The 25,878-nt window shown below is 34.1% G+C and overlaps 1 protein-coding gene and 1 long non-coding RNA gene across 2 annotated transcripts; one reads left to right on the forward strand and one right to left on the reverse strand.

Annotated features, from left to right (window-relative positions):
- The first annotated feature begins 11,625 nt into the window (after nt 1-11,625).
- LOC127126616 (uncharacterized) lies at nt 11,626-12,297 on the forward strand. The gene is made up of 2 exons (XR_007805031.1): nt 11,626-11,949; nt 12,031-12,297. It is a non-coding gene; the product is annotated as an uncharacterized LOC127126616 (long non-coding RNA).
- On the reverse strand, nt 11,795-21,406 carry LOC127126615 (protein RRP6-like 2). The gene is made up of 13 exons (XM_051055568.1): nt 20,669-21,406; nt 19,686-19,844; nt 18,638-18,796; nt 18,478-18,561; nt 17,700-17,779; nt 17,064-17,114; nt 15,875-15,983; nt 15,523-15,605; nt 14,627-14,672; nt 13,567-13,654; nt 13,244-13,461; nt 12,854-12,961; nt 11,795-12,498 (listed from the first exon to the last, which is right to left on the reverse strand). The coding sequence occupies exons 1-13, from the start codon at nt 21,194-21,196 to the stop codon at nt 12,349-12,351; spliced, it is 1,863 nt and encodes a 620-aa protein (XP_050911525.1). The 5' UTR covers nt 21,197-21,406; the 3' UTR covers nt 11,795-12,348.
- Nucleotides 21,407-25,878: the final 4,472 nt, after the last annotated feature.

Genomic DNA, 25,878 nt, shown 5'->3' on the forward strand with positions numbered 1-25,878 from the left:
AACTTCTTACTATTTGGGTTTTGTTCGTACTTTTTTTCCTTTTCCCTTGGAAACAATAAAAGCGCGGTGGCGACTCTTGTTAATTGATCTCTAGCTTGTCAATAGCTTGATGATCATGAATTTCCCGCTACACCAAGACAGGTAGAAAGAAGTCCAGGGGTCAAGAAAGTTGCCCATATTTTACTTGATTCAGCTTCATACCCGTCAGCGGGTGGGAACTCTCGGGTGAACCATTCAGACCCATGGGTCATTTTGGAAAAGGGAGTCATCGTTGCATTGAAGTGGTAGCGCTTGGCAAACATCAAGAAATAAGACACAAAAGCTTCTCGATCTGATCTATTATTGTCGGTCATAGTCATCGAATTCAAACAAGTTCCTTCGATGCGATGTTCCTTAATGGCTTCATAGGCTTCATTAGGAAGTTTAACATTTAGTGAAATCTTAAAGGTGGCGTTGAGCCGGAGTTGAAGTAGCCAAAAAGGTCCAGATATCAGTAAGCCATCTTTTGGATGGATATTCCTTAAGACTTCAGTTCCTAACCCTAGGGATTCATAAGGGGATCCTAGGATCAATTAACTAAGGCAAACGTCTTTGCCTTCATGTATTTGGTTGGCTAAGGTGATATATCTTTTCGCCACTTTCAAAGACCTACAACAGAAAAATGCACCTTGATAGCCACAACGCAAGAAAAATGATGCACTCTTCGTCCGAAACTTCGTCGTCGTCAGTGACATGGTAATCCTTAATATATTAGTTAAAACTGGCATGATTACTGTCAAAGTTTATGGTATCTTCGTCACTCTCATTTGGATCGAAGGTTTCATCGGTTGGGTGAAGGCCAGTGATGGCCACCGCATCAAAAATTATGGGTGTCAGTATTCCACAAAGGAATTGAAAGGTAGTGTTTTCCCAAAAGTATAGGGAAGTGACAACATGTCTTGGCAGTAGGCAGGATCAGTCCTCGAAAATTGGAGAAGAGAGTGATGTTCACAGTTAGGATCTTATTGTTGTTATGGCAAATCTTGCTGTTAACTATCTTACTAATTTGTTTGGTTTTGCAAATGGTGTCCATAGTTCTGATCTTATTGATATTATTTCTAGCCTGATCATTGATCCCATGAACACTATTCTATCCTCTGTTCCCTCTTCTTAGGAGACCAAGGCAATTGTCTTTGGGCTTAAGAAAGAGAGTGCCTCTGACCCAAATGGTTTTGGAGGGATCTTTTTCCAAACATACTAACATTATTCATGTGGATGTCTTCAATGCCATTTGGCAATTATTCAAAGATAGGCTGATACCTTCAAATACAATGCAAATATTATTATCCTCATTCCAAAGTCCAGTCACTGTGATACCACGGGAGACTTTAGACCCGTAGCTTTGGCCAAATACAAGTTTAAATTCATCACCAAAATTATAGCTGGTAACCGGCAAAGATTATGTCATTCATGGTGTCCAAAGAGCATAAAGGATTTATTCAAGGAATGAACATTAGCGACGGTCTCTGTTTGGCTTCTGAAGAAAATGTAATGTTTTGAAGAAATTTTAAATGATTTGGATAAAATGTATTGTTTGGATTAAAAATATGAAATATTTTAAAATATTTAAAATCATGAATTAATTTGTCTAAATTAAATTTGATTATTTTAAAATGACACTTAAAATCAAAGAATTTGGAATTTTTATCATACACCATAAAATAAAATATGAATATCAAATTGAGTATTACTATTATTTCAAGTTTTGTAAGTTGATCTCTAAATTTTACAACTCACTCTTAAAAAAATTCAAATATTATAAATTGATTCTTAATCATTTTTAAATTTTACAAATTGATTATTTAAGTTTTAAAAAAATGCAAACTAGTCTCCAATTTTTAAATTTTAAATTTGGCTTTAAATTTTAAAATTGATAAAAATAAACTCAAAAATTTAACAACGAATAATTTTAATACTTTATCCAAACTAAAAAAATCTAAAAATAAATAAATTTTAATTGAATTATTTAAACTATTTAAAATTTTAAAATAAAATAAAAATTTCAATTACATATTTCAAGAACAGTCTAAAATCCTCTCATCTAAATTTTCAATTGTTTTCATTTTATGTTACTCTTTTTTTTCTTCAAAATTTTCTCATATCTTTCTCTCTAACCTTTTAAATAGAGTCTTATTATCAGCATAATCTTCCAAAAAGTAAAACTTCTTTTTAAAATAACTACCTTTTTAAATTTAAAATCTAAAATAATCTATTTTTTAAATTAATTACGGAAATAACCATCTTTCATTACTTATGCGACAATTGAACTGACACATCTATTATCTAATCAAAGGAGGCGCCCTAGCCATTGGCGCATGCATTATGCCATGCATGTGAAGACTCCATATGCAATGGCGCATGCATGTGAAGGCGTCACATGCATTGGTGCATGCATGTAGTCATGTGTGTGTATGTGCGCGCGCCAAAGCCAATGACATATGCATGTATGCACTGATCTATAAATATACAACTTTTCTCCCATAATTTTTCACATCACTTACCCTCCTTTCATTTTCCTTCCATTTTCCTTTAACCTAATTCAATTTTCTTTTTTTTAAATGTCTGAATATTCATATATTCACAAGAGAAATGTCGATTTAATCTTTTCAGCAGTGCAGTCTCCGATAAAGATCCGATTTTGGAATATAGAAACGTTCGAACGTTTTAATAGGATCTTGAACCGTTTGTTAGATGGAGAAACTGTAGAGGGTGGCTTGATACCACGTTCAACCAAAATGGAGAAGTTCGTTGATGAGTGGATATTAAGACTGACAAAGACGTTCACAGGATGATGTATACTATGTACAAATTTATTTTGATGGTTGTAATCACATAGTTATAATGTTGTAGTCGCATAGTTATGTTGTACTTGTTAGTGATGTTATTTTATTTATTGTACTTTGTTGTGTTGTTGTTTATGTGTTGCTTATGTGTTGTATGTGTTGTATTTGTTTGTGATGGTATTTCCTCACAAAGTTATCATATGAAATGAATGTTGTTTTTAATATAAAGTAAAAGAGTTATAATTAAAATTATCTTGTTGTGTTTGTTCCAACACTAGGACAGTTAGTATGATTATGATCGGGCTGACGATATGAACTACATAATCTAACCATTTTGTTCGTCGTATCCATTTCGGTTCGAATACAAGTGTTGTTTGGACGACCCTTTTTCTTTCTTCGCATTATTTCATTGCGCCAGAGAATGTCCCCTTGATATGCAGACCAGTAATCTTTTTTTGCTATTACTAAAAAGCTAATTTTTTAAACATTGCAAAAAGTTATGACTTTGTAAACGTTGGATAGTAAGTTGGATCGATCCCGTCAAACATTTGAATATGCCGCTATGACATGGGAGCAGGACATATGAAATGCTAGGAGCTTTTCGTAGTCGCACCAACCTCTATCTAGTTCCACTCGATAGTGTCCCCTCAGCATGCCTTCATTGTGATTCATGGCCTCAATAACACTGTACCAACCTTTAGCACGGTCAAACACCGTGACCACATGTGTGTTAGCTTTGACAGCTTCCTCTTTAATGAATTTCATTGAAGCATGACTAAATAACTGCCCAGATTGAAACATTGAACCCCATTTGGAACGTCTGGTCTCAAACAACGCCCCTAGCCTGAAATAGGTTGCTTGTACTAAAGCGGTTATAGGTAGGTTTCAGATGCCTTTGAAGATAAAGTTCATCGATTCCACAAGATTTGTTGTCATGTGGCCCCAATTTTGACCATTGTCGTATGCCATAGTCTACTTCTCTAATGGAATACTGTCGATCCAACTTACTGCATCTATGTTTGACAATCTGATGTCTTCACAGTAGTGTTTGAAAGAAGGCCATGTTAATGCATACCCTACATTGACAACCTTCTTCCGCAAAGTTTTATCTTTGATCTCCCGCATGAAATTTTGAGCGATATGTCTAATGCATTAGACATGCGTCGATAAAGGATCCTATCAGCCATTATTAATATTTTTGTAGGCACTCACTATTGAAGGGTGACGATATGAGATCAAACATAAGTTAGGATGGGGAGCAACATACAATCAGAGATTTTTTAGGAAAAAAATATATTCCCCAGTAGTATCCCCTCCAACTAGGGCAAAAGCAATTGTAAAAATGTTATTGTTTCCATCCTGTGCCACTGCCATGAATAGCGTTCCTTTATATTTCTTGTACAATCATATACCATTAACTTGTATAATAGGTTTACAGAAAGCAAAACCTTTGATGTATGGTTGATACACCCAGAAGAGTCAGTGGAATATTCCATTACCAATAGCACAAGTCCCGTCTGGGGTATACGTCGACAACGTTTCCAAATTGACATTAGTCCCTAGAGCATAATATTTAAGAGTCACCAAATATTTTTGAAGTTGTTTGTATGACTCCTCCCAATTGCCAAATACTTTTTCAACTTCCTTAGTCCTAGATATCCATACCTTCCTGTATGATGGAGTATCGTTGTATTGTGTTACAATATGTGAGATTATTGTACTCATATTTAACGATTGATTGTCACTAATGACAGAAAAAAATTCATTGCATATTAACTGAGATATGAGTTTGTGATGGTCTTACATTGGGTTCGTGATTAAGCATATGTGAACTGGACCCATAGAACCAATCTCCCAAGAATCACTCCTCCTCCGATAAGATGCTGACAACCGAAACAGGCAGAGCTCATTTTGACAATAAATCTTATACCTCGTTGCATTGGTTCGATCAACCCTTTAATCAACTAATAATTCCATGTGATGTTTTTTAATGGCTCTGACACTGTCTTCTTTTGGGCAAAATTTGTCTTCTTCTTTCAATGATCCTTGAATTTGCACATAAGGATTGTAAAATATATCTGAGGAAGGTTCATATGCACCCAAATTCAAGTTTGTCATGTGTTAAGGTGGAAAATATACACGACTAGCTGGCAATGGATCTTCTTCTTCTTCATCATTCATCATTTCATCAACCAATAACTCAGCTTCTTCTTCTTCCTCGTCAACAACATCGACTTCAGCTTGTTCGCCGTCATCAGTTTCATAAAACACTTGTGATGGATTAATGAACTGAGACACTTGGTTTTGTTATGTTAATATATATAACTCTATATCAGTGTACCCATATTGTTCATGATTGAGAAACATATGATGAACATCGTCATCATCTCGAATCTTCAACTGATAAAACTTTACTTGGTTATCTGCAAAGAACACCAGATTTTTGTAGATGATTTATCCCACCTGATTACACTGCAATTTATTTTCTATTATTTGTTTCAAATGTGAAAATTTTGATCATCTATTTATTGTAAATTGAGTTACTTATGTGTTGCGAAAACAGAAACCGAATAAGTGGCACTCAAATATTTCACTATCGGTATGGGCACTGATCATGTAATGTGGTGATGAAGACATTTTTTTAAGATGTAAGTTTAGTGTTTGATGGTGAGTGTATTGATCACATATTAGCATGCGGTTAAATATGGTGGATGGTGAATGCAACACATGAAGAAGACAAGACAAATGCACCGACCACATATCAACTTTTTTAAGAATCTGCAGGATTCCATGCAGAGACAAAATTATGCAAGCGCCATTACCAATGGCGCCTACAATATTCTTTTGCCCTAATAAGTCAAAGCATGCGCCTTCATGATTCTCTGCAAAGATGCTTCTGCCCTAACAAGACAAGACATGCGCCCTTATCAATGGCGCGTGATCACATGCATAAAGCAACTCATGCACCCTCTTCAATAGCGCTTACTCACATGCATACATAAACACAAGGCATACGCCCTTACCACTAGCGCATACTCACATGCATGCAAAATATAAGGCATGCGCCCTTACCAATGTCGCCTTCACATATACATCACATGCAAAACAACTTACTATCAAACTTACTTTCTCATCTATAAATACTACAACACTCAACATATCTCTGCAACACTCAACATCTCTGAGACACTCAACCTTTCTGCAAACATCTCAACCTCTCTGCAACACTCAACCTTTCTACAACACTCAACCTATCTGCAACACTCAACCTCTCTGCAACAATATGTCTCTATTGACTATGGGCGATGAACATTGAGGAACAATCGATAATATTATGATATTTGTATGTTATTACTTAATCTATATTGTTTATTACTTATTCTTATTCTTATTTCCTAACAAAATGTCTCTATTGTTTATTATTTTTTCTTACTTATGTCTTATTATGACCCAAAGAGATTTCGATGCCATGTACATGAATATGTACCACACGATCCTTTGATAGAACCATATATTCGAGGATGCGGTTTTGGAAATCTACTCAATATAGTATCATACTCACTTGAATACAAATTTATTCTTGCTTTGTTAGAAAGATGGAGACCCGAGACCCACATATTTCACCTTCCTTTCGGTGAGTGTACTGTCACACTCGATGACGTCTACATGTTGTTAGGTCTACGTATCGATGGTTAGGCCGTAAATGATAGAGTTAACCAAGATAACTTTATATGCGATGAATTGTTGGGTGCCCATTTGTGTGAAGACACAACTATGGGAGAGACTTCTAGTCAACCTAGGGGTCAAGGTATTAATTTAAAATATCTTAAACAATATTATTCAAGTATAACATTAAACGAAGAATCTACCGAGTATGAAAAGATAATTAAAGCTCGGTGTTATATTATGATTTTATTTGGTAATTTTTTATTTCCTGAAAGTACTGGTAATACAGTAAATATTATGTATTTGTCGTTGTTACGAAACATAAATAAGGTAAGCACATATAGTTGGGGTTCAACTGTTTTATCCCATCTATATAGTTCGTCATGTAAAAATGCCAAAAAAAAAATACTTGTATGTTTTAATCTTGCGCCTATTTTCTACAAGCATGGGGTTGGTCAAGACTGCTATCACTCGCCCTGGTCAACGACAAGCCATTCACATTCCCCCATGCAACAAAATAAGTTTATATTTAATCTTCTAATTATTAGACTTTATACTACAACTAACTGTAACTAATATATTTTCAATCTTTTCGATCTAGGTGGTCAGTTAAAGCGATGAACTATAACAGGTGTCATAAACACACTGTAGTAGTTTATCGCAATCTTTTAGACCATATTGGACCAGACGATGTATTACTACTAAACAACTCTACATTTGATTTAAAAAAATTTATCCAATTACATATCCTCTAATCATGTCATATTCTTGTACAGTTTATCTGGAGGCCGTATCTGGATCTTGATCATCAGGTTAACCATGATGATGTTGCAGTTTGACAATAAAAACACCAATTATTCGGTTCACTAATATGGAGATGCACCAAAGTGACCGTGTAAAACTGCAGTTCCGCATGCAACAACATATTTCAGAACCTCCGATGTGTTTGGGAGATTGGCAACAACAAAGAGTCGATGACCAATAAGGTTATTCCTATTGGAGAGACTTCGTAAAAGAGATGTGTCGTCATAGGAGGAATCCACGATAACACATCTTAAACGAACCAGTCATACATGGTGCTAGACCAACTCAACATTATATGGTATGATTTAAGTCGGTTACAACGCCACAGCTTGTGTCTGAGCCAAGGTATTTGTTTGATCCATGCCAACGAGCTTCGTCGTCAAACGCCCAACAACAAATCCCCGTCCAAGAACAATGTCAACCCACCAAAACTCAACGATCAACCTCACACCACCACCCTACCATTTACACCCAACCACCAAACACCCAATCTTGCAACCAATTCATGCCACACACCCAAACTTAAAACCAGGAATCAAACACTAACCACCGACAACCATACGTAGCCATCACAACAGTCTATAGCCCAGATGATTCATACGATCCAGCGTCATGCCATCGTAGCCCCCCATCAATGAACATCCAAACATCTCATCACCATAACATCCAACCATTGTTTGACTTTAATACACCACATGAACCATTACTTCGTTTCCAAAACGATTCAATTTCCTAATTCGGGCAACCATACTGTCCGCAATCCACTCAACTACAACGACCCAACTACAACAATATGGGCACCGAACTCAATTAAGGAAGCACCGTTGGTGACATCCCCCCAACTATTGGGGAGAAATGATAACAAATTTACCAAATATAATTGGACCTTCCACCGGACATTCACACCAACCACCATTGCATCATGTCAGCACTCAAAGATCCCAAATACCTTAGAAAAATCGTTAGAGACCTCGAAGACAGACTAACACACCTGAATGTGGAACAAGGAGGCGTTTCAATTGGACGGATCATTGATATTCTTGTCAATTATTATGTATTTTAACTTTATATTATAATATTATTTTTCATTTAATTATTTATAAATATAAAATTAAAAAAATATATGAATAATGGATACGCCACATACATTAACGCATACACTGATATACTCTACATGGATACAATTATTTATTGTACTGTGTAAAAACATAAATGCGTATACATATTTCTTATTCTTATGTGAATTAATCAATCAATTTGATATATGAAATTGTGATGTACTTGCCTTGGCCAATTAACTATGGTACTACATTGCAATCTAGAAAAATTGAAAAGGGTGTGTGTAATGTGCAGCATGACCAAGAAAAACCTATGCTCATTTTATTTTCAATCATGTAATGTTCAATGTTCACACACATGATTTTTTTTTTCTCTTTCTTTTCAAATATTTGTAATTGTAATATTTGTGATTTTGTAAAATATAGAAGCTTGAAGAGACAAAAAAAGCATATTGAGTCTGACAGAGGAAATACCAGCTCATAATCTTATCTCAAAATCACTTTCATGAGAACGAAGATTTTGCAAGTAAACTTGATGTAATTGTTTTCTTTAAATTAAAATTGATTTGCGAATCATTAAACGAGATCCTCTCATTTCAATTAGGTTGTCACCAATTTGATGTAATTATCGAACTTGGATGTTGTTAGATGTTACCTTAATTCATTGCTGACCATTTATTTCCAACCATTTATTTACCTATCAATATTTTACATGGATTATCATACATACTATTAATTTAAGAATTTAATTAATATACATAGTGTGTTTAAAAATAAAAATAACCTTTTATAAATATCAATAATCTCATAATTATACATAGTGTGTAAAATAAAAATAACCTTTTATAAATATCAATAATCTCATAATTTAATACTTCATCCGTTTCAAAATGATTAACGTCTTTGAAAAAATATTTGTCTCAAAATATTTATCATTTAAATTTTTCAACATAATTTTAAGTTTTATCCTCCAATTATATCTTCTAATTAATATTCTTAATTTATTATTTTATTGTTCAGTATAAATGTTAGTTCGAATACACAAATATTTAATAAAGATAGTTTGTTAAAATCATTATTCTTTCAATTTTATTTATTACATTTTTTTTTAATATGTGTGAGTTATTAAATATTTTTATTTGAGTTTATATATTATTAAATGTGATAAGCTTTTTTTATAACAAATACAATATTAATAAATTTAATAAGGTAAATTTTTGGGCACCTATTTAAATTGGTTATCGGTACTTTTAGTATAAATTATTTTAAAATTTTAATTTATTTTAAAATAAAATAAAATAAAATAATTATGTGGCATCATAGTGTTTAATTGATGAGGGTAGCAATATTGATATCTAAATTCAAGGGTATCGAAATATGCACCGTTTAATAATATTCTTTTAATGAGAAACTCACAGAGTTTTGAAATATCAAATATTTATCTCTTAAGATAAATTATCATTAAATTTCCTAATATATTATTTGTTATTTTGAAAATTATACTCGTAAAATAATACATTTGTAATTAACAAATGTTAGAAAAATTGAAACTTCCTCATTTACTATCTTATTTGTTTTTTTTTCTAATTTTTAATTTTCTTACTCTTCATTTTTTTTATTAATTCAAATTTCAAATCCTTATTTTTCTCTCTCATTCTTTCTCGCTTTCATTTTAATTTTTTTTCTATTCATTTCTTTTTACTTTTTTAAAGTATAAATAATTAAATTTAAACATCTTTTTAATTTAATAAAAAACATAAAAAAATATTAAATTTTTAAGACACAAAATTTATCTAAAATATAAACATAAGTATTTTATAATTAATATATAAAAAAATATTTATAATTTATATAATTATTGTTTATTTTATAATTAAATAACTTATTTAAAAATTTATATTTAAATACATTTTATATTATATCAAATTAATAACACTCATAATAGTGTAACAATTAATTTTTTATTTTACAAGTGTATTAGGACAGTATCTAATTTTATTTTAGATGCAATTTTTTTTTTAAATGTGAATATCTAAAAATATTTTTTGTATCAATAATATACATTAATTTTTTATTTCACGGGTCAATAAAATATTTATTTATTTTAACCAATAATCATTTTTAATTGAGAGATAAATTTTTTATTTTTAAATATATTTTTTTTCTTTTTTTCAAATTTTTATGTCCATTTCAAATCTACGATTTTTATTTAAATAACAACTTCTTTCGAGAATAATACGAAAATAACTACTATTTCAAAGTATTTATAAATATAATCACTTTTTAAAAATAAATAAACCAAAGCGTCATGTGCTATGGCACATGCTTTGATAAATTTGTACTCATACGCTACTGCAATTGACGCATGTATGTAAAATATAAAAGCATGCGTCAAATGTAATTGACGCATGCATGTAAAATATAGGAGCATGCGCCACTGCAATTGATGCATGCATGTAAAAGCATGTCAAACGTAGGAGCATGTGTTAGTGCGATTTTACATACATGTGCCAATTGCAAGGGCGCATCCTCCTACATTTGACATACTTTTATATGCATACGCCAATTATAGTGGCACATGCTCCTATATTTTACATGCATGCGTCAATTGGCACATGCATGTAAAAACATGTCAAATGTGGGAGCGTGTGCCTCATACATGTGTCAATTGCAGTGGTGTATACTCCTACATTTGACATGCTTTTACATTCATACTCCAATTGCAAGGTGGCACATACTCCTATATTTTACATACATCAACTGACACATATTTTTGAAAAAAATGTTATTTTAAAAAAAAATCCAAATTGACACATGTATCTAATTTATATAAGAAATTAATTACTATACACTGTCAGTGTAAAAAATTTTACATCATCGATTCATCACCATCATCCGTTTGTATTACTTTATAGATTTTTAAAATAAAAGTCAAACCTCTTTTAATATCCGCCGTCTATAATTAACTGTCCTTTTATACCGTCAGTATATTTCAATTAAACTCTTTATATAAATTTCTTTAATTCAATCAATATTCTAAAAATTAAGAATATAATAATAATAATAATAATAATAATAATAAATATTGATTTATCATTTTCTAAAAAGATATTTTAAAATATTATAAATATTTCTCTATACTCTCTCTTCTCTTCCAAAATTTCCCGTTTCTCTTCTCTCCCTAAAGTAGAATCTAAAAGTATCATAATTATTTATTTTATATCTTAAATATTTAACCACAAATATCATATTTTAAGGATACTCATACTAATGATGAAATCAACTATAATAAACTTAACCGATAAAAATTATATAGTGTGGTCATTCTAAAGATATATTAATGAAGAATGATGAATAAAATGAGTAATTTTTATTTTAATGCATACAACTTCTATAATTTTAAAACTCTGTTATCGTGCCGTATGGTAATTTCTGATTTTGTCATATTAGCAATGTGTAACCCACCTTTTTTACATTTTAAAAATTGCTGTTCCAGTTTCATGACAACCTTAAGTTGGATTTGAGCTGATCAATAGTTTAGCAAAATTTTGATCAAAGATCCTCATTCTGCTCAATTTCCATTCAAGCACCAACAAAAGGTAACTAACATCTAGAATTCTGTCTACATTTGTACATACTACATAGCATATATTCTAATATATTTCCTTTTATACTAATAGAAGGTTCCACTTCTATTACCAAAAGCTGCAAACACCTGCCATCAACTAACTTGCGCAATTATATTGCGAAATCACCTGTCTGTCCCCCTTCTCTAGGTGAGTCATGTAGTTGCAGAAGACTGCTCCGAGACAAAGCATTTCTTTATCTTCTCCTTTGTTAATTCACAATCAAATTTGGACAAATTACATGTTTGTTGGGTCTTGCTACTCTAAATTTGACTGAAAGCATCTTTTGACAGGTATGTGCTCAACTTCATTTTACTTTTACCGGAGTGGACAAAAAATATTTTCCTAAGCTGATTGTTGCAGATTTATAGGTTATTCTTGCATCATATCGTCCGAGTCTGAATCCAAGTCTAATATTATGTTTGCATCCAGGTTAGATGTGGAAACTGTAGCTGAAAGAGGTTTCTTCAGATCTGATGTCTCTGATTCTACAATCTGTTCTACCTTGATCTCTTTCTTGCCCTAAGAACCAACCCCGCAAAGTAGTTTTAAAATAAAGGGGACATAGAGTGGTCGGAATATAAAGATATACAAGGTAGTGTTAATCATGTATTTCTCAAGGGATAAACTCAGATTACACAACCAGCAAACTTACATGTATTGAGGTCTCGCCCAAAGAAATAGTAGTGTAAAATTATTTTATTTTAAGGAAAAAACACTTTTTATTAGCTCTACTGGAGAGATTTTGAAGAAAAACTATTATATCTCCAAAAGAACCGAACAAGCTAGAATAAAAATGACAGCAAAAAAGAAATCAATTGTTTACATCCTGAACTCAATAAACTGGTATCATTAAAAATATTTGATAAAAGCTCACCTTTTTGTCAGGAAAACCATTCCCTTCTGGAGCTGAATGGCCTAGCGGTGGTGTTGCATCACAAGCACCTGTTGGCATTTTTGGCACCTGAACATTTGCTCCATTTTCCTATCAACCAAATAACTATAATTAGACTGATGCTCCTCGTCACAAGGTCAAAACATTGAAAAAGCTTCTGTTTTTCATTTTGGTGGGGCCGTGAAGAAATAATAGAGACGAGTGGAAGTTTTAATTATACAATAAGCACCCAGGATATAATAACATATAATAGTTTACAGCGATTCAAAGTGATGCAGAACCCTGTCAGCTGTCAAGTACCAATTAGACTCGGCATTAAAATCTCTTGCCCCATGATAATTCTAGAAACTAACTGTTAAAAATATTACTTACATTAGCTGCTTTTTCTTCTTTTAACCGAAGCGCAGCTTCTTCAAAGGCAGCATGTTCTTCTTTCAAACGAAGTGCAGCTTCTTCAAAGGCAGCAGCCTTTTGCATAGAATGTCTGACAATGTTAATAATGATATCGTGATTGCGCTCAACATATGGGAGCCTTGACCTCTCCGCTACCAATCGCCTTAGATTACTTGTAGTGACAGGCATCTGCTTAGCTTTTCAAACAGGTAAAGACAAATTATTAAATTAAGTTTCCGTGTGCCATACAAATGGGCTACCTTCTAGATAACATATGAAACAGAAGTCTGCATTTCATTTACCAATTTCAAGAATAACTTTATTTGGCAATATAAACCCTGTACTTTCATCTTCTGACCGAGCCAGAACATCACGCCATTCAAAAAGCCCCTGCCAGTCGCATACATGATAGAGTAAATGAAATAACATATGGTATGGACCGTACAGAAACCCAAAGTATAACCAATGCATGCAATTTTTTTGTTAGGAAACCACTACAATTAGAACCTTTGGCCCTCCAGTTGTTCCATGGAGTATTCTCACATATATAGGTACTTCGGACCCACTATAAAACTAATCTTTGCTCAGATGCTTTGGTTCAGCTTAAGTCTCTTTACACCTTTAGTGTGTTTTGCGGGGATACAAACACAGTCCTCCCCCACATGAACCGCTTAACCAAGTAGACCACACCTATCGGGTAATGCATGAGATTACCTACAACTGGTTCATGCAGTGTTGAATGCTATACTTATGTTTCTGAGATAACTTGATTTATGTCGTGCGCTTGGAATGCCAATAGTTTCTGGATGTCCATCCAAAACTAAACATGATAGAAACCGACATATTTTGGAAATATAATATTCGAAGTCTAGTAATATTAAGTCCTTGATATAATAGCATAGTAGGGAAAATATGATGCAGTATTAGAGAAGATACTACTGCAAATGTAAAAAAGACAGTAACAACATGATGAGCACTGGCAAAATTGTAGCAACGGTCTAGATGAGCACTGGAAAATATGATGCAGTATTAGAGAAGATACTACTGCATATGTGGTTGAAGTAAAATAGAGATGAACCAGCAAAACTCAATGTCGGACGTACCGGTATCAAATCAATACCAATACCTGTACACCAAAATGGAGGAAATAGTTATATATTATTCTGTATCTCCATATCAGTATGTATGGCATTCTATATTAAGATGTCGGCATTAACAAAATTCAAAATCTTGTACCAAACTATATATCCGAGGGCTACTCGTGCACATCAGATATGGTGCAGAAAAATCAGAAACAATTCCATTCCCCGTGTGAGTAATCAAAAATAGGTGCTACAAATAAGATATGAACTATTAACTTACTGAAACAACAGCCAGCTGTTGACCATTAAAACCAGCCCCTCGCAACCTGTATACAAAGTGGTAATTCGTTTTATGTTTACATCTCTTGGCAGGTATTAAAAGCAAAGCAAAGCATAAACTTCAAAAATCAAAACACATGCAAACACCTATGAAGCACGGATACCTCTAGGAGTAGGCGTGTCCCAGTGTCCGACACTTGTATGACACTCGTATGACACGGAAAAGTCAGACAAGTGTTCTCCAGAAAAATAGTTATTTTCTTTGATTCGACACTCTTTAAATCGGTGTCCGACACTCGTGATGCTCATATAACACATGTCCAAGTGTTTTATAAAAAAAAAAAATCTTTATTTCAACACACATTTACATTTTTTGAACAAATCTCCCACAGATAAAAAAGGGTTAAACATATACTAAAGCAATTTTATCTTCGAAGAATTAAAGAAGAATTAAAGACATTAATTTTGATTAATATATTTTTAAATCTTTAAATAATAGATGGAAAAATGAAACTCAAATACTATCACATATGTAGCGGTGTCGGTGTCCTATATTTTCATATTATCGGTGTCGAAGTGTCCGTGTCGTGTCCCAGTGTCCGTGTCAGAGTCCGTGCTTCATAGGCAAACACACTCTACATAGAAGAGATAGCATACTAATAAGGAAATACAAGTCTATGGAAAGGGTTGCTTCTTAAATAGTGTTAAAGTAATGCAAGTTTGAAATTGAAAAAAGGCAACCAACCCTTTTAAGATTAAATCAAAACACATGCAAACACACTCTACATAGAAGAGATAGCAAACTAATAAGGAAATACAAGCCTACTGAAAAGGGTAGCTACTGAAATAGAATGTTAAAGTAATGTAGGTTTGACAGTTGAAAAAAAGGCAACCAACCCTTTTAGATTTAGGTAGGAGCTTTCTGTCAAAAGCTCTTTCTCGTACAGCTGCATGCAGACATTATAACTCCGCTCGTAAACCTATTGGTGACAGGAAAGTCAAATAAGAAGGGTGTAAAAGAAGATTCACCAAGCCAACCATTCATTTATGTCGTGCTATTCGATTCAATATAATTGAAAAAATCATTGACAAGGATATGCCAAACAAATTTTGATCAATCATGGCACCTTTGCAGAAAGCCTAATCGATAAAACAGTTGTAGACAGCCCAAGTGAACAAAGGAGGACCCAATGGCCTGAGGAAATAATTGATACATTACTTGTTCATTTAGCTAGTTCAATAATCTTACCTCCAACAGAGGATCATCGGAACCTTCCGACTCCATAGACAGTTCAAATAGCTTGATCCTCATTACATCATATATATAAAGCAGGTAGTGTGTATCTTCTCTTCCATATCTATCATCAGATCAACAGTTTGTTAAATTGTAGTACTTAAAATCACCGGGACAATATCCAAGTCAATGTCATACAAGGTCTTAGACTTATAATTATAAGTAAATTATAAATCAAAATCATGCTCAACTGCTGTTTATATATTATTTCATATGTATCTGTCATTTTCTGAGAAGGGGGAGACACACAATTAGATTTGTCATAAAAGTAGAATTCAGAAATGCTTGTGACACATTAGAATTGCACATGCTGTAAGTACAAATCTGCAAATAACTCGTCAAAGATACGATATGGGTCAAGCAGAAACAAGGAGACAAAAGACAACATGGAGAAAGATTAAGGGGGGGAACACTAAAAATAAAGGAGAACAGTCAAGAGACCACTAATTATTAATCTCACTTTCAAAACATGGGCAGAGAGAATCTAAGTAGATAGCAAATAATAACAGTGAAACGATACTAAGAAAAATATAGAGCTTTGTATAAAATGAATCCCATATTATGACACCTAGAATCATAATATTTTAGGAAATGAACCCTCGAATGAATGACACATACAGTCAGCTCAAGGCAAATTCTACCTAACATGTGTGTTGAATTCTTAGTCTTAAGTCAGCTGAAGTCCCACCTGAGTAAAAGGAACAAGTTAACTGATATAACCTGTCCCCAGTAACACGGACAATATCTTGGATACTAAAATATGCATCCAAAGTATTAGGATGCAGCAGTTATATAAGTTACTCTATTAGTAGATTAGTTAGTTAGAAAGGGAAGGGAGAGGGATCTGTTCGATATAAAAAAGAGAAATCAGATTAGGGAGATCCATTCGGTACATTTGATTGTCTGTAAAGTGCAGGAAAGACCCTTTGCGAAAGACCTTTGGAGTATATTCATCCCCGTCTTCTGTTTTGATTTCAACAGTATGACACAACTTTAAACTTTTGGGTTCTTTCTATCTGGTTTTTCATCTCTTAAGAGAATTGTTAACATAAACCCGGCAGTATCGAAAGAATAGAAGACGAGCATAAAAGAAGAATCAAGAACAGATCAATTGTAACCAGGCAAGCTCAAAACACATACGCACTTTATCATCACATCAGGAAGAGGGCGTGCTCTCCAGTCTGCATTCTGGTACCTGCAAGGAAATGACTTGTAAACCTTCAAAACCTTCAAGAATGTAAGTAAGAATAAAACCAATAGTCATGCCATGTGAAATGAAAAATCTTTTATCTTAACTAGCATCCCCCGTGCCCGTTTGTCCGCTTTTTCTAAAGAGCACATGCGTCAAAATATATTTGGGTAATTTTTATTTAATTTTGATTTTAATTTAAATTATAAACATAATAATAATTTGGTATTAAACCTTTTGTTAAATTTATACCGGGCATGCTACCGGAAAGTCAAATGAAATGTTATTAATAATGATAAAATATAATAATGAATTTAGTTAGAGTAAGCAAATAAGAGCAGGTTTTTATCTATTTGGTAACCGCATGAAATTTAGGGTGGGAAGTTATGTTGCACAGTTATTATCTTTTTATTTTATTAGTTTTTTGAAATAAATAAATGAAAAAGAAGTTACTTGAGGGTATTTGAGTAAGAAATTAAGGCCAGCCCAAAATCCTCTATCCTCTTTATATATAGTTATAGATACAGTGGAAACTGCAAAGACAAAACTGGTACACAAAATAAAATATATAAATAAATAAAGACTGCATACTCTTTGTTTGCAGTAACCCCACAATAGTGTTGCAAAAGATGTTGCAAACTATATCTCTCCAATTTTAACACTCTAGAAGCCTGAGCAATGCAATCAAAATACATATTAGTCCTATGTGATTTAAAGAAGAGAAGATTGTAGTATGAATTCCTAATATACAGTCACAGAACATCAATAAAGATAATCAAAAGCATCAGAACTTTAGAGCTTGTTTCGCCATTCCTTAAAGTTGCAGGTAATATCAACACATGAATGCGTGAAAACTGAAAATACTTTCCATTTTAATCCAAAATGAAAAGTAATTTCTTATTAAATCTTGTAAATATATTGGGGTCGCACCTAGTAAAACAAAATCCTGGAAACATATTTCAAAACATTTTACAGATAAAACGGCCATTTTGAAAGTAACATGTAGAATTCATACAGAAACCTCATACAACAATTAGACCAGATAAACAAGCAAAAGGCTCGAAAGCAAAATTGAGATAAATCTTGTGATGGAGCTAGTTTCCAGCATTTTCTTCAAGCTGCGGCAAAAGAATCATATCTAATTCCTCAAAGGAAGTCAAAACCATCCAAGCGATCCAACATTAAAGTGCAATGCTCAAGAATTATTTTCTAAAGCCTTTTAATTCTTGGAATTGTTTAAGAAACCGTAAAACAACATCAACAACCAAGCCTTATCCCACTAAGTGGGGTCGGCTACATGGAACTTTTTAAGAAACCGTCCGAGGGAAATAATTTCAAAATTGACATCCTGAGTTTTCAAAACACAAACCTGGCCAGTGTCAAACATATTACAGACATAAATGCCAAAATCCCGTTGCAGCCACACAATGTCTCTATCTGCTCCATGCAATACCTAACTAATCATGAATCAGTCAAAAGAAATAACCAAGTCTATTGAATAAAAGAAACATCAATAGTGGGAATCTAACCTTTTTCTTGGTAGGGTCCTTGAAAAATTCCCTCAGGTGTGTTCCAACATGATCACGGAGCTTCAGAGTATCTACAATAAAATCTTCAGTCCGGGTTGATATTTGCATCAAGCAAGTCAAACCTTGAAAAGACCGATATTGATTATGTTCCAAATCCACCTAATTTTCAAAGTCAAGATATTAATGTCTAAAAAATATGTTAATGAAAGTGATGAAAGAATATAGAATATAAATCCAATATTCAATAAACATATCAAAAGCCATCTGTACACAGGGAGACAATAAAAGAGTACAAATTTTCCACAGTACAGAACAAGATCATAATTTTTTATAAAGAAAAAACCAAGAATCATCGGAAAAACGCTTAATCAACTTAGATTTATGATCACAGCAAGAGAAACATAAATTCAAACAGAAAAATGAACCAAACATATATGAGAAACAAGATGAGCATGTCACCATATTAACTTCAATAAATCATCTACAACAAGAAAGACATCAGACGAAGGGTAAAATAACATTTTACTTTCATTTATGAGCATGCCAATAAGCTTGCAAGGCTAGAGCTTAAGATTTGCAGAATATGCACACCTTCCAAATGAAATTAACAGCTTAATAAAGAATAAAAATTTATTTTGAAAATTATCCTTAGTCAGCTACCTACATTATAAACAATAAGGTCCCCATAAAAATGAAGGGGGAGATGCACAACGTAAACAATTAATCAAAATATATTAAGTGTTACAGCACAAGGAATGAAAGCACAGCTTAATAACCAAGTAACATTATATCTCCAAAACATGAAGTTTCTAGAAGAAATTGAGTTTGTTGTCACCATTCAAGAACTGCTCAATAGGCAACAGAACTGGAATTCTATTCATTGGATTTATTTTCTTCATATTGATTACAAACAAAAACCAAATATCTTAAGAACAAAATGTCAGAAATTAGTTTTCATGTCATGAACCAAGAGGTATGAGTATGACAACTAACATATAATGAAGGAAACTATTTAGCAAAAAATTAGTTGATAGCATTTATGTTATACCGCAAATTCATCAACAGAGCTCAGCTTAGCAGCTAACTCCTTCAATCCTTTGACATCCTCCACAAGTTTGAAAGGTGTGCATTCCAGTGGGGGAGGCATTACTGGTACAAGGCTCTCAATATCACCTTTATCAACAAAATCAAAAACAGAGAGTTTTTCCTGAAACATAAATCAATTTTTGCACAATAAAATAAGAGACAATAGAATTAATAATAATAAAGTATAAATCATAAACCAGCATCATCGACGTGTTATACAGTTTAAAGTCTTCGTCACATGAACTGTGTATGAACTTAGTTGGACCAAAATCAGCAGAAAATACATAATACACAGTTGGAATGAAAAGTGAATGTGGTGGGTATGGAAGAAAACAGTCCAATAAATACCCTTCATGCATAACGAGTGGTACTCTAGAATGAAAAGTTGAAAACAACCCAAATAAATACCACCAAAACAACCACAATAGTAGCTACATTGTTAACGACATTTCTCAGCACACACATAAGAGATGAAGAATTGAATGCAAAGCAAATTCCAACCACCACCAACAACAACCAAGCCTTATCCCACTAAGTGGGGTCGCCTACATGAATCAACTTTCGCCATAATGTTCTATACAGGACAACACTTCTAACATCCATTAGTGATTAATGACTCTGCAATAGTGCAGTTTTGCGCCCACAGAGGGGAGCAAAACATGCAAAAGTGCACGGCAGAGCAAACTCCAACCACAAACAAAATATCATTCTGGTACCAAGTTTTAATGCTCCACTCCACCCACACAAGTACAACACTAGATATACTCAATATTACAATTTACAATGATGAAAGGGTGCCAAAAGAAACTATCCTAAGGTATGATTGCAACAACGTCAGGCCAACATATAAACAGTGCTGTCAAATGGGTGCCATGGTTGAGTGACACTTTAATCAACAAACAAGCATAAAAAATGATAGGAAGAAATTGAGTAGACTGAACCAACCAGCGGATGTATAAACCTTTGACCATCTTCACTCTTTTCCAACCAAACATGTTCAAAAGGTTGATTAGAGTTATCAACCACAAGGTTATAATGATACTGAGGTTTCCTTAGAGTGTGTACATGAAACGACACTTTCGGTTTCTTTCCATTGGCTTCATGACCCAAATAACCAAAAACCCCTTTCTTCCCCTTCTTAAACTTGAAAAACCCGTCCTCCCCTTCCTCCATATCTTGCTCCTTCAGAACCCTATGAAACTCATCCACAATCTCGTCAACAAGCTCCAAAACGTCGTCGTTTGCATTAACAATCCATTCGTAAGCATCATCGATGTCGGCGGGGAAAGACGAACCTATACCCCAAATGTTCTCTGAGGAACCGATTTGGTTTAACATTGACTGTGATTTTCTGGCGATTTCTTCGATAAGGTGTCTGAATTCGGGGAAGTTGTAGTGGAAGCGGAAGTCGTCGGAGGAGGGAATGGATTGTGTGGAAGTGGAAAGGTCTAATAGGTGGTGATTGAAGTCCATTGAGAAGGATTTTTAGGGTTAGGGTTAGGGTTTTAGGGAATGAAATGAGTTATTGTTGTTGGGAGATGGTGGTGAATGTGAAGTTGTGAAGTCTGTCTCTCACTGTCACTGACGATGCTACTCTGAGAGCATTATGAGGAACATACATGTACTTTCATGTGACGTGGTGACGTTAGTGTGATCTTATTTCAATGTTGAAAGGAGTTAATTTTAACATATTTCAGTAGTTTTAAGTAAAACACCCAAAGCTAAAAATAGTCTCAAAACAACTTAAGATTCGATGGAGGAGTATGGATTCCATTCCATTTAATTATTTATCTATCATATTTTCTTCTTCTTTAAGTTAAGTGGAATGAACAACTTATCTTATTTTTATTCTAAAATTTTTAAATAATAGAATGAGATATTAGTTCCTTCCGCTCTATTTCGCTCGGTGTCACTCCGCTTCACTTCCTTCCTATTATGATATCCAAACATAGTCTAAATGAATCGACTTTGATGGGATTCAGATTTTTTAGATTTGATTTTAAAAAATTAGAGAATTTTTTAATGCATATATGTATTGCTAAGGTGTTTCGTAAAAATACGAAAATATTTTTAATTTTTTGAGATGTATTTCCGGATGTACCTTGGATAAATAGAATTTTGAATTCAAAGCTAAAAAAACTACATATATGCATCTTCGTAATTATTTCGGAAATACATCTTCAGACGATATTGGTACTTAAATCGTGTCAAAATCTTTCTCCTTCCTCATTTAAAAAAAAATAATATATATATATATATATATATATATATATATATATATATATATATATATATATATATATATATATATCATCTTCTCAAACTCTCTCAAAGGTTCTTTCATCAACCAAGTCCAAATTCAAACAATCAAGCTCAAAGATTCTTAAATCAACATCAATTACATCAGAGACATCATTCAACACTAAAGTAAATTCTAAATTTGTAAGTTTTTTATGTTTTGATTTTTTTTTTGAGTTTGAGTATAAATTGATGATTTATGTATGAAATGAGTATAAACGGCATAAATGATAGTTTATACATACCGTACAATATGTTTGTTGGTTAAGAATAAAGATCAAACCATTATTTGTGGGTTTTGGTGGCCTGCATTACCGCCATTGATGGACCTAAAAAGTTGCAAAAAAACTCCAGAGATGCATCTCTGGAATTTTTCAATGTTTGGATTGCACAATAATCAGATATGTATCTCCGAAAATATCAGTCTTTTTTTACTTTTCTTGCTTGTATGGTTGCTTGTATCAATTGTATGGTTTACATACAAGCATTGTGGCTGATAGAGACGATCGATTGAGATACGAGAGGATTGCACAACATGCATTAGTCTGAAGGGATGTCTAGAGGGAGAGTAATCATGTTTCAGAGGCTCATGTTCACTCTAACTCGGCTTATGCATATGCATCAACTTCTATAGCTCATGCTTCTTCATATCTTTATTCCGCATGAGATGTGTGTCACCTACTGACACTTCACTACCTTCATCCACCCGTCGGCGACAGGTTTCACCTATTCGAGTGCTAGAGGTACCTGAGTCACCGGTGGTACCTGAGACACCAATGTCACCCCAAGTACATGAGGGACATCATGTTGATGAGCCAGTGTCACCTCTAACTGTTTAGACTGCTGAGTCAGAGTCATTTCAGACTACTAAGGATGATGAGCAAGTGTCACCTCATGCATTTGGAGGAGGCCCTATAGAGTTGTTATTGTTGTCTTTGTACCCATATCATACTGTCATACATATCTGGGACAGAGAGGTAAAATTAGTTGGATTCATTCTTTTTAAATTACGTTTATTATTATATTATAAATTTCTGACATAGATTTATTTTTCTGCAGGACCGTGATTCGCTGAAGTTTATTAACCATGGCCGAAAAATTACTAGCTTGCCTCAGTCGAATGACGAGTGGTTTCAGACTACTTTGTCCCAATATGGGATGAAGGACTTGTGCATGGTCGGTTATGTTACGGTCAAATACAAGATTCTTAATGCATTCGTGGAGGGATGGCACACTAAGACATCGTCATTTCGTCCACCGCTTGGTGAGATGTTTATCACACTCGACATGTGTCATGTTTCCTATATCTTCTGATAAAGGGGGTACTGCTAGATCATGGGAGGATTAGCAAAGACGAGGCACTCGAGATGATGGTAGACTATCTGGGAGTTGAGCCATAGGATGTCGTGATGAAGTTTGAAAAAACCAGAAGGGCTCATGCTAGGTTTGAATTCCTAAAAAAGGTATATACAAATGAGCTCCTAGGCGATGACGAGGATGTGGGGCTCCATAGAGCATATGTTATGAGAGCATACCTGTTATATTTGGTGGCACAACAATTTTTATGGACAATAGTGTCACTTATGTGGATCTCGTCTACCTCTGATACTTCGAGGACTTCGAGCGGATCCATGAGTACACCCAAGGAGCGCTTGTTTGGTTTACCTGTACTCGAAGTTATCAAAGGGTTGTAGGTGGAAGAAGAAGCAAGTCACAGGCAACATCACACTACTGACGATAATATTTATTGATATTTTAATGTTTATGTGTCATTTTTATTACATTTTTGCAACGCCCTTACTGATGATTCATGTGTTCCAACACTTTTCAGGCTTGGATCCTCCAGCACTTCCCGTGCATTTCTGACTGATCGTGTGTACCGATTTACACTGAGGATATGCCACATGCTTCTACATTTAACCCGTTCATAGGGAAGCAGACAATACAGTCGTTCAAAGTGTATCTTAACTGCTTGGTTACCGGGGATATGGACTTTAACAGATATGTCAATCATCGTGAGACGCGACCATTTGACGACATAATATTATACTCAGAATGGTTGGCATGTGGTTCACGTCTCACTGTTCCTCATCTACCTGAGCGCATGATGTGACAGTGTACACTCAAACTATTCTCAGACTCTCTGATGTCTCTGCTCTTCCTGCTATGACACATAGAGATATGAATCTCATGTTTGATGATTATCTTAGTCATTTGGTACCGGAGGAGGCACGAAGTATCATAGTTGAGAGCGACTGGATCTATGTTGACGGGTACATCAGGTCAGATGGTTCTTCAGGGTGTCACATTCGTATATGGTACAGGCTTCCCCAGGAGATCCATCGAGGCTAACTCATCAGGGATACTAAAGGAGGAGCAGGAACAGTTAGATCATGATTGTGCTGTCTTGCCTAAATATCGTTGCATTATAGAGATTGCATATGAATTCATTGACATAGGTATCTTCTCTAATAGGTATGAGGTGAGGTGGGTCTTACATGCCATTATGACGGAGGCACGAGAGACATTGATGTACCAAAGGCGGTGTCGGAGGACATGGGGTAAAGAAGGCTAAGGAGCACGAGGAGCCCGAGATGTAGTCCGACATTGTTACACTTGGATTTTTCAGCTAGTATAAAGTCAATAAAGAATATAAATGAAAATACATTTGCTATCATAGAGCATTAATGATGTGATTTAAAGAGCATTAATGATGAAGCATCGATAGACTAATAACGAGGAATCGACGAGCCGTCGGGACAAAGAAATATGGTTTGGATGAATCTCAAGGATAAATCCCCAAGACTTGGATCCCTGGGAAACATGCCCAAAATCTTTAAAAGGGCAGACGATATAGGCCTTTATTTCATCAAGAAGAATAGTTGACTGAACCATATAAGAGGAAAGACTTGGTATATTTACAAGTCCAGAGTCTTTGATAGTCAGCATCGACATCATGTTAGAGCAGTTACCATCGAGGGTTCGTGAGGAAGTTGAAAGCAGTTATAACTCAACATGGGTTTCAAACAGATAGTGGCGTCGATGATACATAAACACACTAGTGGGAACTTGAAGATTGAACATTGAGTGAATGCAGTAGTTCCTTAATGGTCATTATCGTCGTCGACTGTTACTTTGTAAATAAAATAAATAGCATACTCATACATGGGATCAAAGGTTACAAAATTTCATATGTATTCTCCATACCACTGAAGTACCCAAGTTAAAGAGAAAAATAATTGAGCGAGAAACATGTATGCGTTCGTGTCTAGTCTTTTCATTAGTTTTTTTCCTTAAATGGAACATGTACTTTTGCTTTTACTTTGTTTAATGTCATTTATTGAATTTTCTTTGTCATTTATCACAACCTAACTTCATTTAAAGTCTTTTTCTACGTCGTTATCATTCACGCGATGACTGCATTCAATTCACACGCACGTGTATTTACACAAATCATTTGCATAAATTGCTTTGAAGATTTTTCGAGTTAATCTCACAAACTTTCTAAACTCATGATTGTTTACCAAAAACACCGATAAACAAATTGACACACCCGGTGGGACCCTTTTGTGCAAATATTTTTGCATAAAAGAGGTGTCTTACGTTATTTTCTTTGTAGTGTCTTTCCATTTGTGAGGTTTTCGTGTTGTATGAACTTGAGGAGTGGTAAGCGACTTTCTGAAATGTCTCGTAAAAATCAAATCCCTTCCCAGAGTAATACTCTAAACCAGGAGGACAATCGACGATTACTAGTGTCGAAAGTTCTTTGGCTCCAACCTCCGTAGAGGAAATACCCAATGTCATAACCCAAGTACTGGTGTACTTCATACTGCTAGATGTGGAAGTTTCATCACCAC

The sequence above is a fragment of the Lathyrus oleraceus genome, chromosome 3 (genome assembly GCF_024323335.1).
Source record: "Lathyrus oleraceus cultivar Zhongwan6 chromosome 3, CAAS_Psat_ZW6_1.0, whole genome shotgun sequence".
Classification (NCBI taxonomy): Eukaryota; Viridiplantae; Streptophyta; class Magnoliopsida; order Fabales; family Fabaceae; genus Lathyrus; species Lathyrus oleraceus.

What these genes read in the sequence shown, in the direction of transcription:
- LOC127126615 (XM_051055568.1), bottom strand. Translation starts at nt 21,196, where the DNA reads ATGGACTTCAATCACCACCTATTAGACCTTTCCACTTCCACACAATCC. An exon ending in CTTCCTGATGTGATGATAAA is followed by an intron (nt 15,984 to 17,063) that starts GTGCGTATGTGT and finishes ATCTGATGATAG; the next exon opens with ATATGGAAGAGAAGATACAC. An exon ending in AACAGCTGGCTGTTGTTTCA is followed by an intron (nt 13,655 to 14,626) that starts GTAAGTTAATAG and finishes TGCGACTGGCAG; the next exon opens with GGGCTTTTTGAATGGCGTGA.